This window comes from Seriola dumerili, unplaced genomic scaffold (genome assembly GCF_002260705.1).
Source record: "Seriola dumerili isolate Sdu_G_001 unplaced genomic scaffold, Sdu_1.0 BDQW01000073.1, whole genome shotgun sequence".
In the NCBI taxonomy this organism is placed as follows: domain Eukaryota; kingdom Metazoa; phylum Chordata; class Actinopteri; order Carangiformes; family Carangidae; genus Seriola; species Seriola dumerili.
The window spans coordinates 3,129,999-3,147,167 of record NW_019174328.1 but is presented as its reverse complement, the minus strand read 5'-3'; the positions used below and the strand labels follow the sequence as shown (position 1 = coordinate 3,147,167).

General features: G+C 41.2%; 1 protein-coding gene across 1 annotated transcript in view; it reads left to right on the top strand.

The window, feature by feature from the left end:
• The window catches only part of adgra1 (adhesion G protein-coupled receptor A1), a 103,298-nt gene that overhangs the window by 73,876 nt on the left and 12,253 nt on the right, over positions 1 to 17,169 (top strand). The window contains exons 5-6 of the mRNA XM_022743806.1: positions 3,368 to 3,495; positions 10,069 to 10,192. Coding sequence (XP_022599527.1) covers positions 3,368 to 3,495; positions 10,069 to 10,192 — 252 coding nt within the window. The remainder of the gene's footprint in view (positions 1 to 3,367; positions 3,496 to 10,068; positions 10,193 to 17,169) is intronic.

Sequence of the window (17,169 nt, the reverse complement as noted above, 5' to 3'; positions counted from 1 at the left end):
CCTCATATGTTTTTCTTCCTCTATCTGTGTGCTGCCGTGATGGTATGGAAATGATGATATGTTTTATTGCTCAGGTCTAATTGCAGTTTTCTCTCCAGTTCTTCCTCAATCCCTCCGTCTTGTCGTTTTTTTTTTGACTACCTGGCCAAGCTACGAGCTGAAAAGTCATAACTGCCTGTATTTTGAAAGATCGATCATCACGATTTTTCTTCCACCACTTTTCAGTTTGGCAAGAACAGTTCCTCAGAGATATTATAGTTATAGTATAAAAGCTTTAAAGGCAGCCAACAGCAAGGAGGTGCAGTTGGTAGCACTGTTGCCTCACAGCAAGAAGGGTCCGGGTTCAAACCCACCGGACACCTCAGGCCTTTGTGTGTGAAGGTTGCATGTTCTCTGGGTACTCCATAGGAACACCACCAGTCAAAAGTTTTAGAACACGCCCATTTTTCCAGTTTTTATTGAAAATTGTGAATTTCAAGTCAGTTAATGATTGTAAATGTTACAAAGGTAACAAGGTAAAAGCAAAAGCATTTCATAGAAAACAGTTTTCAAGAAATTGGTTAACTTACAGCTTCCCTGCAACTATAGATGTAAATGAAGCCTTGAAAGTTGAAGCGAACCAGGTTGATGACTTACAAACCCTCTGTACAAAGTCAGTGTTGGAACAAACTGTTACTATGTCCTCTGAAGCATCATTAGGACAATACTGTACTGCAGGAAGTAGGTCTGTATGTTGCTATCAGAAAGGTGAGAAAAGGGCAAGTAACAAAGAAAGACAGAGTGATGATGACCCGAAATTTTAGAACTAAAGAACCAGACATGGCTTCACATGATGGAAGACCAGCACAGTCTCCAGACCTAAACCTGATGGAGCTGGTTTGGGATGAACTGGAACTAAGGTGAATGAAAAGCAACCTGCGGGTGCTACACATCTGTGGGAGCCTCTGCAGATGTGTTTTGCCAAACTTTTCAGAACAATATTTGATTTCCGTTGTGGAAAGAAGCCCACGAGTGTGTTCAGCTGCTGGATGAGTGAAAAATACTAGGATTTAAGGTTCCATGATTCCTTTTTTTTTTTATCAAACTCTATTATGTTTGTTCTGTTCTTAAATTTCAGAAACACTGAGACATTACACTGTACATTTCAGTAACAACTAGAAAACGAGGGTGTTTTGACTGGTGTACGCCCATAGGTATGAAAATATGTGTGAGTGGTTGTGTGTCGCCGTATGTAAGCTTTGTGATTGACTGGTGACCTATCCAGGCTGTTCACCGCCACTCGCCCGATGCCAGCCGGGATAGGCTCCAGCACACACAGGTATAGCTAATTGGTATATGTCTAATCAATATATTTATATTTGATTGACTAAAACAAGCTGTTTGCAGCTTACATTAGAGCATATAAACACGCTGCTTAATTCATTCCTCACAGTTTTGCTTTTGTTTTGCATGTTTCGGTCTTGAAAAGGCAAAGAAGCATCACCACCATCCAAACCCACCGCTTCAACTTGTAATGAAATCCAAAGCTTGATGGGCTTGCTGTGCCAAGTTTATTTTTGCTAAGCTTTGTATATGTTTAGACAATGATTTTTGTGGGAGAGGGTGTGAATGTGAGACTAAATGGTCCTATACGTATATGGTGTGTGTGTGTGTGTTAGATCTGTGAAGAACCATGCCTCTCACTCTAATGTGAGCTGGAAAAGGCTCCAGACCCTGTAAAGGATAATTCCGGCCCGTACCTTGAGCCACGTGGTTGTTTTCTTCCGGTCCAGTATGCAGTATCCGGTTCCACAGCCCAAATCCGGCCCATATACGGCATGATTGTCAGATGCTACATCCACATTTGGACCACTTCTGGCACGCACACACACAGAAAATCTTGCAGCTGGAATCTGCCAAGATGTGGAAATATATGGGCCAGACTTGGGCTGAGGACCCAGGCCTATGTTGGGCCAGAAGTTTCATTTTGCTGTCTGCGGATGGATGGATGGATGGATGGATGGATGGATGGATAGATGGATGGATGGATGGATGGATGGATGGATGGATGCTAAATTAAAGATGTGGGCATTTAGCAAAGAATGCAAACCAAATTTAAGAATACATACACAAAGTAATCCAAGGAAAGACCAAGTGAATTCTGGGAAATGGCACAACATCATCAGAGCAATAACTACGTATACCTCTAAAAATAAAGAGACCAGTGTCTTTACCACATACTCTCTTGCTGTACAACTCCCCAGTGTCCTGTTCCCCTAAACTTCTAATTTCAGCTCAGGCCACTACTTTACAACTGCGCTTAGAAATGCTCAGCTGAAGGTCACGACCCCTCGCAGGCCCCGACAGGCTCATCAGCCTTTGGATAAACACGGAGAGAGAATATCCCACTTGGCTACTCACCGAGACAATGATGGAGTCAGACAGCGTGTATGTGGATCACTCTCGCAGACACAAACTCACACTGAGCTGCTGGGGTTATGGAGATAAGGTGCGCTTTATTTAGCAGCGTCAACATGATGGAGGCTAAATCGTGACGTCACTGTGGGCTCTACACCTGCCTGTGGCACAGAGTGGAGGGGGGGGCGGCAGTCAAGCGCATGAGAAGTGAGCGTGCTGATTTTACAATAGCTTGTTTTGTCTCATAATACAAGCTAACAGATACAGTGATAAAATAAAGTATTCAAAAAGTTGTCTGTGCTCTGAGAGTTTGACGCTGTAGCTGTCACAGCGTGTGCTGTAAGAGCAGAAGAAGTTGGTGTTGTAGACTGTAGAATATATTACAAAGCAAATCGACTGTGATGTTGATAAGGGCTTAATGAGCCTCTGTTAACAATGTGTCTTTTAGAGCCACAAAAAGCGACTTAACTTTGTTTGCTTTTCCTCTTTTTTTCTTCCCTCTTTGCCTGGCACCTATCCATTTTTGTTTTGCTTTTTATATTGGCAGACTAGGAGGCTTATGCTATTGTTGCATTCAATCGCTCCGGCTAAGAGTGTCAGCTAAATGCCTGAAATGCAAAAATGTAATGCGGCGCGCGGCGGCGGCGGGGGGGGGGTATATTCACTCGACAGGGTTGTTACTCTTTTATGCTGATTTGGACAGCGCTCTAACTTGAAGACATTTCCTTGACATTCATTTGTATTTTGCTTGTATATCTCGTCGGCGCACTATGCTCAGCCTGTGCATATATAGCGCTCATCATCTTTGTCTTTGGGTGGATTGTTGGAAACGCTGTCACTGTGCCGGCGTAGCTCTTGCTCACTGATTATTTTCATGATGCTGTATTGATGACGGCTTTTGTCTCATGCCCAGTTCTCCTCTCTCTCTCTCTCTCTCTCTCTCTCTCTCTCTCTCTTTTCTCTGCCTCAGGATCTGAAGAAGGTGCTGTCTTTCCCCCCATACCCTGGGGAGTTTTTGCACCCGGTCGTGTATGCCTGCACGGCGGTCATGTTGCTCTGCCTCTTCGCCTCCATCATCACGTACATAGTGCACCACAGGTAAGAGGAAATCACCACTTTGATTCTTTACATTTAAACCTATTGAGCATTAATTTGAAATCCCAGCCCTGAACTTTATTTCTCCATATGGACACTCGGGCAGACGCTCATGTAATCTCTTCATTTCTCACCTTTTTTACCTTGATGGTTTACAATCTGTTTTTGACTTCTCTGTCACAGATCCTAGGCTGACTGTGATGTGAGTCAGATGCTTTAGGCTGGCGTAAAGCACTGCAGCCTGTCTGACTAAGAGGATCTAAAACACACAGACAGATGCGTGCGTGCGTGCGTGCGTGCGTGCGTGCGTGCGTGCGTGCGTGCGTGCGTGCGTGTTTCAGACCGTCAGAGCAGAAATATATGCTTCAAATGGATTTCTGTTGGGTACTTAGGCCACCTTTGTTCCTTTCATCCCATATGGAGATGAGGACATTGAATGCACCGTGTGGCTCTTGTGGTTTTGCACTGTGGCATTTGTCTGCTCCACTTAGGTTCATCTGCTGTGGATGCTGTTATTAAAGCAGGAGGGAGACAGGCGTAGAGTGGCGTATTATTTCAGCGCGCCAATTCATCATCTGTTGTTCTGGTAGACCATTAGTCACTTTATCATGTCCGTGGCATTAATGTGGTATTATTGTAATAGCTCTCCATCCATTTTAATATAAACGAAAACAGGAAATGTCTCAAACGTCACATTCTCATTGAAATATTGAAGATTCACTGATATTTTTTTCAGACCGAAATCTTTGGTTTTATTTATGTTTTTTTTTTTTTTTTGTCCTTAACTGTGACTAAAGCGCAAAATTTGTGAAACCGTATGAGCAGCATTTGCAGTTTGCATCCATCTGTGACACCAGGGATGAAGACTGGGTGCATCCCTCTGCAGTCAGACAGCAACGACAGCATCTGGAGCCTCAAACAGCAACGCCGCTTTCTGTCGTCTAGCCTTGCAGCACTGAATGATGGAAAAACTGAAAGCTGAGCTGGAGGCAGGAGCAATTTCAAATTTGAGTTGAGATTTTTGATACAACTAAAAATGTCAACAGTTTCCAAGCACCAAACACCTGGCCATTTTAAAACTCAGCTGAACTCAAAACTGAAACTGAATGTAAAAAAACAATGTGCAGCCATAATTCACAGTTTAAAGACATATTAATTAGGAATAGTAATAAGATAAAACATAGAGAAAATCTTTTAAGAAAATCTTTTAAAATTAATCTTTAACTAAATATTATAGGTGATAAACTGTAGTTGTTGTAAAGTAACACAGTTATGAGTGTTTGATATGATTTGTAGTTGACACATGACGGACTAGACTGTCAAACATATTTTACAACTGAGGAACAGGACGATCTGTGTTGCAATACAAGATCCAGCGTCTTAAGATCTACATTTCATCTTAACTTTACCTTACAACCCCATTACAAGTTATATTGGAGACACATTGCTGTTGTAAATTATTATTTAATCATATGATCATGCGGTGAGGCCCTCTTGCAAATCTGTTAATATTACTTTCAGAGCAAACATGATGAGTATGTTTACATACACATTACTATCCATGTTTTGAGTATTACCCACAGAGTGTATATATAGATGGACGTAGTCTCTGTGACATCACCCTTAGGTTTCTGAAGAGCAGCTTTGAAGCTCTCAGTGAGCTGCTCCAGGGTCACTATCTTGCCAGTGCGTGACTCCACCTAACTCCTGGTTAATCCGAAATTGGGCAAAGTGGTGGGGCGTGTGTGGAGCCCAGACTTCGGTGCATGCTGGTTTGTGGCGAGCATACGCTCATCCACCTGTCACTCAAAGCGACACCCCCTCAATTATACATAAATTTACTGTTATCGTACGTTTGCCACGAAGGGGAGAAATTAGCTATAGAGACTAAAACCGTGTTGTGTACCAGGCTGTAAACACGTTCATTTCTGCTGTAAAGTTGGACATTTGGACATGGGAGTCTCTGGGGATTGACTCACTGTTGGAGCCAGACTCAAGCAGCCATTCAAACAATTGCAGTTTTTGGCAGTTCCATGTTGGCTTTCGTTTTTTCAGCCCCAGAGGTTGCCGCTTGGTCTTACCCTGATTTTGATCATATTTGCTATCTGGTGTTTATATAAACAAGAGAGACGTGGTTATTCATATCCCTGTCTACATAATTGTAACAGTATCCAGGTTTATGGTCCTTTCTAAGTTGGATTTAGCCTCTGCAGCTTATCGCCTACAAAAACCACAATAAAATTTATGATCTGCATTAAGCCACGTGTTCCCTTTATTTCACTGTTACATCACTCACCTTCATAGTTGTTGTTTAACTGGCGGACCACTCCATGACTTGAGTTGTGCCTGTGAGAATGGCAGAGAATCTGATCTGACACCTGGAGAGCGTTGACATGCAACAGTATCCTGATCAGAGCGCTCCCGCTAGCGTATACAGGTTTCTTATAACCTGATTGTAAGCAGGATGCTTAAACACATGCAGACACACTTATTCATCACCGAGCGCTTTTCAGAGCAAAAAGACATTAATTCCAGTCCAAACTAAGAGCGAGAACAAGCCTATGTTTAAGATATGAAGCTGAGGCTTTTGTGGTGCCTGTCACTCACAGGGGAGGGTTCGAGGGTTTTTCTTTGCAAGGCGCTCACATTAACAAACTCCAGCACATCCTCCTCTTCCACACCTCCCTCTAGGCACTCCCCAGCTCTAAAACACATCTCTGTTTAGTAACACTTGAGTTGTGTAGTATCACTCCAGATGACTGACAGTATCCAAGCCGTGAACTGTGTGTTAAATGTGCAGATTGCGAGGGAGGCTGTTCAAGGACAGGCACAGCAGATAGCGCATGTTTGAATTTGTTTCTTTCTCACTTCAGCTCGCTAACACACACACACACACACACACACACATGCATAAATTTATGCATACAGTATATGCCGTTGGTTCTTTCTCTGCCAGTAAGCTAAGCCAAGATAGGCTGTGATTATTGGTGCAGTGGTGATGCATGATGTATGAGCCAACTAAAGAACATAGTGGGTATCATGTCTTTGAAACCAAAATCCTTTGAACCCTCTTGGTGCAATTTGCGTCAAACGTTTTCTCAGTCATGACTCAGTCAAAATGGGAAACACTGATGTCATACACATACTGCTGGATTCAGAGGAGCTCACTCTTTTCAATCATAGATGTTCGACAACGATAAACAGCCATAAACCCACTTAGAATCCATATTAAAGGACAGTCCTTGACTTCAGATTACCTCACACTTATCAGCTTGAATGACTGCTATCTGTATAAAAAAGTAATGCAGTTGGTTGTCATCTGGTTGTTATGGTGATAGAAGTTGTCAGCAGCTTATACAGCATGGCTTTTCATGGTGTAAATTTACCACAAATGTAAAGACATACTGTATAGGCTGATAAACAGGGGCTCAGGTGTAGCCCTCTCCATGGCAGCCAAAGCATGATGGGAATTTTGATGGGAAAATCTTCAATTACTTGTAATGGATCCAATAAAAAGGAAAAAAAAAACATTGAAATCAAAAAAATGACAACAACCTTTTTTTTTTTTTTTTTTAATTTGACTCAAATAAGGAATCGAGCATCATAAGCCTGTAATTAAACAGGCAGCGTGTTCTGGTTGATAATGGCAACCAACAAAATAGTCGACATGAGAACACAGCAAGAAAAAACAATAGATACTGTAGAGCTGGGGGATAATTCAGTTATATCATCTATCAGCTTTGGTTCAGTCTCACAGCTCAGCACCAAATGTCACACAGATTAGCTGCAACAGAAACCAGTTATCTTTGTCAGGAGTTGGTGGAGAACAAAACAGAACTCAAAAGATTGGACTTTCTTCCTACATGACTCAAAATGGATTCTGATATTACTACTGCATATATAAATAGGCAGCAGTTTATTAACAATTTTCATAGCAACTTTATAATAGCTAATATTATATCGTGTTTCTAGCTTGTTGTCGTCCCCTAGTAACCAAAAAAATGATGTACACTAACATGGAGCAGTGGGACACAGTTCATTACACTGAACATTTGATTGTTTGATGTGATTTGCTGTATTGATATAAGGTATATATTGGTATCAGGAAACTCTTTTCATGTGATGTGACTGATTTCAACCATAGAGCTCAGCCCTACTGTAATGTTACTCCCTGTTCTCTATCATCATTAGCATACAGCTACTTCCATTTGTCCATGTAAAGCTGCTGCTACGGGTGCTGCTACCTATGGTTGATGGGACTCTCAGCGTGTTTGGAACGGGTCTTTCACCGGTGAAATTACTTGGCTAAAATTAACCACTGTATAATGTGTAATATTATACTGTCCATAGCTTTATTGTCCCATACAGTTGGCTCAGCAGCGGGTGCAGGGTGAGAGAGCAGATGCAGAGAGAGGACAGTTTTATTCCCCCCATACCCTTTGGGAGATGGGGATATGGAGGGTTGCCAGGTTAATGTACTTGACCCAATGAAAGCCCAGAGCAGAGCCTATGAAAACCCCCTTCCAGGGAGGCCAGGAGCTGGCCTGATTTATGGCCTCTTTGCTGGATGGAGTTCAGTACCTGGACCGCGGCAGAGGCATCGACAACAGCAGCTTTAACTCTCCCTCCCCTCACGCAGAGCAGTGAAGCCCAGCCCCAGACACGCCTCATAGCTCACTGCTGAGCCACTGCTTCATCTACAGTTGGCTCACGTGCAGCCGGGGCTCCGCTCCTCCATTTTGGGGAGTGGAGATTTCCAGCAAAGGGTTATATAATTTCAAATGGTGACAGTGACTGTACAGATTAAACAGATGGATCTGACACGGGGAAGTGATTAAAAGAATCGATGGCCTGTTAATTCACACAGTAAGACATCTATGTTGGTATTGTTTGACCTATTTATTCTATCTTCTAACACAGCTGGATGGAAAGTGGTAATGTGGGTTAAGTGCCCTGCCCAAGGCTGCATAACCCCCTGGCTGACACTATATTTCACAAAGTGTATACAATTGCATTGTTTTACATTGTGAAAACTTCATTTGGCCCAGTCATGTGGAAGCAGTGTCTTTTTATTTCACCATCAAACCAGCAGTGATTCCTAGTTGTGCATATACCACTGCATGTACTGTATGTGTGAAAGTGGGTTAAAGAGCTGTGTAGGAAGACAGCACTGTGAATAACACAGTGAGCTCTTACTAGAATCTGTGAATAGCTCTTTGCCTGAGGTCCATCATTCTGAAATAAAGATTATACAGTTTGTTGGAAGTGTTACCATTTTGTCAACTGAGGATTATTCTTTTCCTTTTTCTTAAAACTGATTCTCTTTTTTTATAATTTTCTTTTCATTCTCTGAAGATTTGAAATTAGTTTTCTATAACCATTATTCCTCCGTCACTGAATGTCATAGACCTTCTCTGAATTTTCTTTCCTATCTTATTTCATAAAGAAATCTTGTGAGGAAATCATTTGTTTTTCCACACAGTAGCTGTACAAACAGAAACAAAATGCAAGACAGTTCTTATTCATTTTAGCAAATAGCAGTCATATAGTAAATACAAAAAACAGTTAATGTTCACATTTTGACCTTTTTTACTGAGTCAATGAGCTGTTTCATAAAAATCAAGCAAGATACATGGAAAAAGTAAAACAGTGTTGTTGTTCATTCAATTATTTTGCAAGTCCAAGAGTCTACAACAATCTGTTTATTCTTGTAGTAACACCAAAATGTTGCATTTTGCAGGAGTTTATAATGTAGCGTCCGATGGGCGTAAGTCTGATGTACTGTGTGTTTGTGCTTTGTTAATGGTGTGATGTGCCACAGTGCCATTACTGCGAGACAGTTAATCATTAGGAGTGAATGTGGTTAGACCATGAGTGAATTTGTGTGCTTGGTTGATGTTGACTGACCTTGTTGTTGATGATGATGATGCTCCCCAGTCTAGGCTCAATGATTTGATGGCAAAAATCCTGCTTCTCCCTGTCTCAATGCGCGAGTGTCCTCAGCCAGACACATATGCTGTATCACTCACAATGAGCTTGCAAAGCTTGTTAAATGAAAACAATACGATATACAATACAATAGTATGCTATGCTATTTAATGTGGTAAAAATTAAATGGGAAAAGGCCCATTAAAGTTATTAATGTACTTTACCCTTACTCTGTAAAATGGTGCCTTGACTTAAAAAAAAAAAAATCAGTCTGAGTTGGTTATGTTCACTCAACTTGAAAATATTGAGTGTGACTCATTACCTTACTTTTTAAAGTTGAACCAAGGTTACATTTTTTCAATGTACTTTAAAATATTCTGTTAATCAGCACCTGCATTGGCAGTGGAGGATGTAATGGCTTGTTTGTACTACTCAGAGTCTATGAGCAGCATTTCCGGGGCTCTCCTGTGGTTGTTAATTTATATGGCCGTAGCAAGGTAAAAGAAAAGGGCGCTTTATGCGGACCTTGTAAAAAGACCGGCTTAAATCATAAGTGATGGGTAATATACCTTGAAAACTGAATCTCAATGAGATTTTACTTTATGGTATGTACTTGCTAATTTTTTGGTTCTTGGTCTTTTATGGCAGCGCAATCCGCATCAGTCGGAAGGGATGGCATATGCTTCTCAACTTCTGTTTCCACACGGCTCTGACCTTCGCTGTGTTTGCCGGCGGCATCAATCGAATCAAATACCCCATCATCTGTCAAACAGTAAGTACATTCCCTTTTTCATTCGTCCCGCTCTCAAAGCTGTTCAGAAAATTGATTATGAATGTCTATTCAGGTGATGGCAACCAGGGCGCTGAGTGTAGTATGTGGATGTAGAGTACCTTCATGCTTCAGCGGCATGTATGGCCTGGTCACTCTTTTACTCAAGTGTTGGCACAATGAGCCCTGATGATTCAGGCTTTCTCATCATGAATGCATGCACTCTGTCTCCCTCTCTCTCGTCTGACTGTGCTCTCTTTTGTTGCCTAAGGTTAGTGGTGGGCGTTATGGCCCCAATTTTACATCAGTTTATATCATGGAAAGTGGCAGTATATACATTTATTTCTTGTCGTTTTAATATGTTGCAAATTGTTTGTTTTTTTTAAGCCTGAAATTTCAACTTTGGAGTTAATGTATTTACAATTCATTAACTGGAAGCAACACAAATATTATGACATTTTTATTTGGAACAGCCATGCACACTTTTTTATTGAAGAGAAACAAAAGGCCTCCAGTGGTATCACACATGCAGAGGTTTTGTCTCAACACAGGCCTGGTGGTGTTCTCACCCCTGGCAAAATTGAGTTTTCTCAACAAAACATGTTCACGGTTGCGCATGCACCTAGTGGCACATCTCAGCAATTATTGGATAGATTACCATGACATTCATGGTCCCCACAGGATGCTTCCCACTGTTCTTGGTGACAGCCTGGTTTTTCCTCTAGTGCTGTCAGCATGTCAGAGTTTTCACTGTGAAATATCTCAATATAGGGATTTGTTGCAGATATTCATGGTTCCCAGAGGATGTATCGCCTAAGTGATCACCCAGGTGATACGTCCTCTGCATCATTCTATATTTATTGGATGGATTACCATTGGAAAACTAATAGCCTTCCCATCAGCCCCAGCTTCACTTTGTGTTTGGTGGCTAATAAGCAAGTTTTAGCATGCGAAAATGCTAAACTAAGGTGATGAACGTGTTAAACTCTATACCTGCTAAACATCAGCATGTTAGTATTGTCATTGGGAGCATATTAGCATTCTGATATTAGCATTTAGCCCAGTGCAGCCTGCAGGAGCTATTACCATTGACTCTTAGTCTCTAGACTATATTGTCTGCAGATTCATTCTGTTTTTCTTCATGTGGTTGGAGATTAGTTTTACTTTGATTTCCACCAAGCCTCACCTCTTTTGCTTAAATAGAGGCATTTACATGGCTGCAGCTGGTCAAGTCGTCCTCCCCCCTTTTTCAGCCATTTTGTCCATAATGAGTAATTGTCAACATTTAGTCTGCAAGATATACTGTATCTAGATAAAGGAAAAAGAGGGTTGTCTGAAGTCTCTCTGGATCACCATAATTGCTACTGACACACATTACCATCTACCACTGCCTCTGATGATGGATATTGGGAAGCCAGCCCCGTCATGTGATGCGAGCAGAGTGCTTTGTCGCTGCAGTTGGATTTTTTCTTCCCCTTTGCAATCAGTATGTGGTCACAAGGGTGGTGCCTCCGTCTCTGCAGCCCACAGTTATGAATGAGAGAGCGAGACACGCGGAGGGACGTGGAGATTTGGGATGTCAGGATAGATTTGGAAGCAGGTCAGGGAAATGTTTCACTGCCTGTTGGCACCTCACTATTCTTAGGTTTTTATACAAAAAGAGAGGAGGATGTGAAATTACACTGTATATAGTAAATACTGGACTGATATAATATTGTAAAGGAAGTGGAAATACAAAGGGGAACCACTCTGAAGGGACAAGTAAGAGATGGCACAGATGTTTGAGGCAGTTCAGATCCGTGTCAAGGTAACAAAAAGACAGAGAAATTGAGGATGAAAGAGTAACATGTTTCTTCTTTTACTTTTTCACATGGTTGGAAAGCCACATGCTCCTGGTGGAATCTCGTTCCCAATGATTGATAGCTGGACCTCCACTGTCAGCTCACCTCAGCAGGGGGTGGGCTGCTTTACTGCATGTAGTCACAAAGACACTGATATACACTTCTTTTATACTTTTCACTCACGGTTTCATCTGCCTTCACTCACTCCATGTTTGTATCAGCGGGCATTGTTCGCTCCCTTTATTGTGAGCTGCAGCATGTTTGGGACTCAGCTGCCTCTTCTGCTGTCACACGCACTTTAGGCGGCCCCTTATTCCATAGTGCAAAGACTCCACCTCAACCAGGCTGAAATGCAGAGCATCATATTTCATGCCAGCCGGCTTTGCCTGAGCTGCCTGGCAGGAGGCTGGGTGACAGCGAAGTCTGTGAGAAGTCACCAACTCCGCCGTCACGGCCGTCAACTTCTCCACCACAACTGTGACTGACACGAAGCGGCTGGTGTTTGTCCTAAAATGCAGCATCTGCCGTTTAACATCGCATTCATAACTTTACCATATATATTAATAATTAAACTTCTGCTGACAGACATATGGGGATGAACTTCACTGTTTAAATGCTCCTCATCACTGCAAGATCCATAGCTATCCACAATATGCAGTTTTAATGGTGTATTGATACCATTTTCTCATGAGGCACCGCTGTCTACTTTGTTGAGGGTTAATAAGTTGACGCCAGAGCCTGACCAATAAATTGACAGTCCTGTATTAACAGATGATTATTTTATCACAATGTCTTACATGTCAGCCGAGATGAAACTGAATATGAGGGCAGGATATAGTTCAATGAGAAAGGTGTGTGTCTTTGTGAACGCAGAGCGATATGGAGCTATGGAGAGATATGGAAATGTAGAGGACAGTCGGCCTCCAGACCTCTCTCACCCACGTTATCAGACCGACAGGCAGAGGCCAAGGCACAAGTGAATAAAATGAACCTCAGCCATGTTCTTTGGAAATGTAAACAAAGTTTTTGCCAGCTAACATCAAGCATTCCCCTCCGACCCATGATATTGCTCTGCTAGCCGCTACGACCCACAAGCTAACTGCCAGAGAGGTTTTAAATGATGCAATGAATTAGCTAATCTCCGTAGTTCACATTTGATCGGATGCATTTGTGTACAAGTATACACGCTAGAGTGCAGGATGAGTCATAAATAATATTTGAATGTTTATAAGAGATTAAACCAGAGTGATTTTGACATATAAAAAAAAATTGTTTGTGATATTTATTTGTCATATACAACAGATAAGTGAACAGTTAACAAACTTGTACTGTGCTGCGTATGTTTCTTATTTCACTGTGTCTTTAATACTTTGAAGACCAGTGCAAAGAAATGATTAAAAACTACTTCTGGGTTGCTGTTATGCCATTAATGTATCCTCATTATTTACTACTCCTTTAATACATTTTATTTGCTTATTAAAACAAGACAAACCCATTTTATTAACTGACTAACATTTATAACTGAGATTGGAAAGTAAGTCATTGACAAAATAGGAAGTTGTTTCTAAATGATTCTTCCACCACAATAATACATCAAATGCAGTTGTTCATTTTAATCCCTTTTTAATCGATGGACTTTGCTGTGGATATTCTCTCTTTCCGAGGATAAATGGTCGAACTGCTCATTGAAATTTAATGAATTCAACATTCACTTATAATATGGCAACCCAAAATTTGTTCTTTTTTATTTGCTTCCTACTGATCTATAAAGAACGAATAAGTGACAATTTATTTGTTTAATATATTTATTTATATAGTTCATTAATTACAGCTTATAACCACTTCATAAAGTATGCCTTATTATAAATGCAGTACCCATAAATCTAACTGCTCGTGCAGCACACGCCTTCTCCGGCGGCGTCCGTGCAGGTGTTGTTGACAAAGCCAGGCAACCTTATTTGGCCCTGGTCTTGCTCTTTAACTCATTTAGCATTCATTCATTTCTCTAATTTTATCCCGGGGCCTTTGGATATTTTTTGCTCCTCCTTTAGCCAATCACTGCTAACAGGATAACTCCCCGCAGATTTGGGCAGGAGCCCAGATTGTCTGCTGTTCCACTGGGATGGAGGCAGGCCCCACCAGACACAATTTAGGATAATTACAGGACTGCTTGAGGAGATGTGTGATCACAGGACGCACACGGACGCACACACACATTCACAACGCACACCCGGATACACGCTGTGTCTGCTGTGTTCTCAGTGCTCCCCCCAATCATCCTACCTTCCCTCTATACACACACATATGCAGCCCCCTTCTCCCCTCCCAGGGGGACACATAAGTACACGCTCTCCCTCCGACAGAGGGAACTTCAAGGAGCTCTGAAACTAGCTTTGGCAGCTCTCGCAGCACTTCAAGCATGCACTTCTCACCCAGCCCTCACTCCCTCACCCTCCTTCCCTTACCATCCCCACCTGCATCCTATACACTCTATCTGTATGCCACTTTTCAGTCTTGCACCGCCTCCCCGCCCACTGAGGCTCTGTCGCTGTGCAGCATCCGATGTCTTTATGGCCTCAAAGTCAAAGTCGTCTCCAATCTCTATTCCTATCTCTTCCTCCAACGAGGCCCACTTTGTCATTGACTTGAGCAACACCCCAGCTGTCACGTTAGATCTTCTGTTTGTCTGTGTTAAGCAGCAGAACAACATACAGGACGTCCCTGTTTTCCCTCACGTCACCTCATTTTACCCTTGACCATCAAAATTCAGATTACACATTTCAGCTCAGTAAGTGTGAGAAGCGTTAAATAAACTTATTAATTTATTTATTTAGCAAAAAAACATAGTTAACGATGTGACCTAGATCTGAGGTTACATCTGACTGTCAGCTTAAAGATGCTATAGAGAGGATTTCCTCATTAGTGTGCCACTGTGAAATTAGTTGTGACGGCAAAAAAAAAAAAAAAAAACGAAATGGAAAAAAAAGGCTCTAGACATTACAGTATCTGCAGTGATTTGCTTTGTACTTTCATTGGGTCCAATTTGAGTGTTCCTGAGCTCATTTACCCACATGTAAAAGGCTTCCGGTAGACTGGTTACTTATGCATCGAAAACAGTAGGGAGCTGATATAATGAATATAGAGACAGCTTAGAAGGACTTTGGAGTATAGCACTTTTAGCATATGCTAAAATTGTTGAAACAATTCATTTGACAGTGTTTTCTTTATAGGAAATGCCCCACTACACTGAAGCTAAAAAGGTGCCTTTCCAAATAAACTCTTAAAATGACTGAAGTATTAGAAGAACTGCAGAGAATGATTGTTGCAAGTAAGTCAGTGTAGACACTGATGTCATTTTAACTATAACAAACAAGTTTAAATGGAATTTATTTTGAAAAACCGAACGGCTGAGTGAGTTAGTCACCGTTTAAAGAACAATATGTTGATATTAGGTTCTGAACCAACATGGTCAGGGACATATTGTCCTCCAGGTTATTAAAATGTTAGATTTATAGTCAAGGATCACGCTTACCCATATCTCCCCTATGCTTACTAACAGAGTTATTATGTTTTGAACAGTTTAAAACTCTCTGGTACTGTTTCTGTATTGTCTGTGCCCTTTTACACTGCTGCACACTGTCATACTGCATACAACAAGGTACAGTTTTACACTATTGGTACAGTTTTGTGAATATTTTGTGCTGCTTGGTAATGTGTGGTAGCCGGCCCCGTTTCACTGTCTGCACTTCCTTCTGATTAAATGGTCACAGAACATTTCATATTGTACTACTGTGTGCATCTGATATGTAAAGTTTGGATTCACCACGGCATAAAATGAAGTTAATTGAGAAACACACTTCTTAATAGCTCTTAATAACTTCACGTTCTCTCTTCTCGCTGAGTGTAATAATGTTTATTTTATTCTGATATTAAACACTGAGAGCGGGGATTCATCAAAAGAAAATTATGCACTAATCCTATTTAAAATCCAGTTTCATTCAGAGACCTGATGCTTCTGTGATAGATAATGTTACATTTCCATCTTTACACTGCGCTTTACTGCCCTATCTTTGATCGATGTTCAACTCCGTTGTCTTTTTAGGAGATAAACTGTGGATAAAAAGTACAAAGTGTATTATAGATTAAGATAGATCGACACACACTGTAGAAGAAGAGGTGGAAGGAGACTTGCTTTCAGGCTGCATATGGCTCCAACAAGCGCCATTAATAAAGTAGGGCAACCTGTTTGTAGCCTGACAGGACCAAAAAGATGTCAATGAAAGTGACTCAGATTTTAGCATTAGCAAATATCTAGCAAAAACAGGATTTTAAAAAGTGATGGAATATGTCCTCCTCCCCTAAGTGGGGGATATATTGCTATTGCTATTGCTATATTGCTGTACTACATTACACATAATACAATATACTATATCCTATCTTGCAATGTAGTCTAAATAAACAATTAAACTAGCATACAAATATCAAATGAATAGCTCCCTCATGTATTAAGCTGACAGCTAACAGTGACTAATTAAGGCTAATGTCGCCCACAATTCCCTGCCTGTTGCAGTTTGGTGTGTTTGTAGAACACAAAGTGCAGAAAGGTGCACAACAAGCCTTTTGTGGTAACTCATTATTTCCACGTTTCACATTAATTTCACATCCTCTGCCTCCTCCCACTGACGATATCAGGATTTGACCTGTATTGATTATGACATCTCTGTCCAGTCTGTTGCTGTTTGACACAAATAATCACAAAAGGGCACTTACATAAAAGCACTGCAAAGCTAACTATAGCTAACTCTGACTGACACGTCGACTGTATGCTGTGATAGATAGAGTGTGTGTGTAGGATTATTGGCTGTAGATGCTGTGTATTGCTGCAGAAACATTAGAGCAACACCACACGCTAACTTTAGCTTGTATCTCTTCATTTTGTTTAAGTGACCATGTGCATATGCAAAATGAAAAAGATTAGAGTCAAAAATTTCATGAATCTAAATCTAATAATTTCATTTATTTATTGACACCTGTCCTATGTGATGACAGAGTGAGTCTGAGGCGATAGAAGCGTTTAATGGGGACACAATAATCAGGTTTTCTGAGGCCGTTTCCAGCTCCTGTTTCGTTAACTGTGTG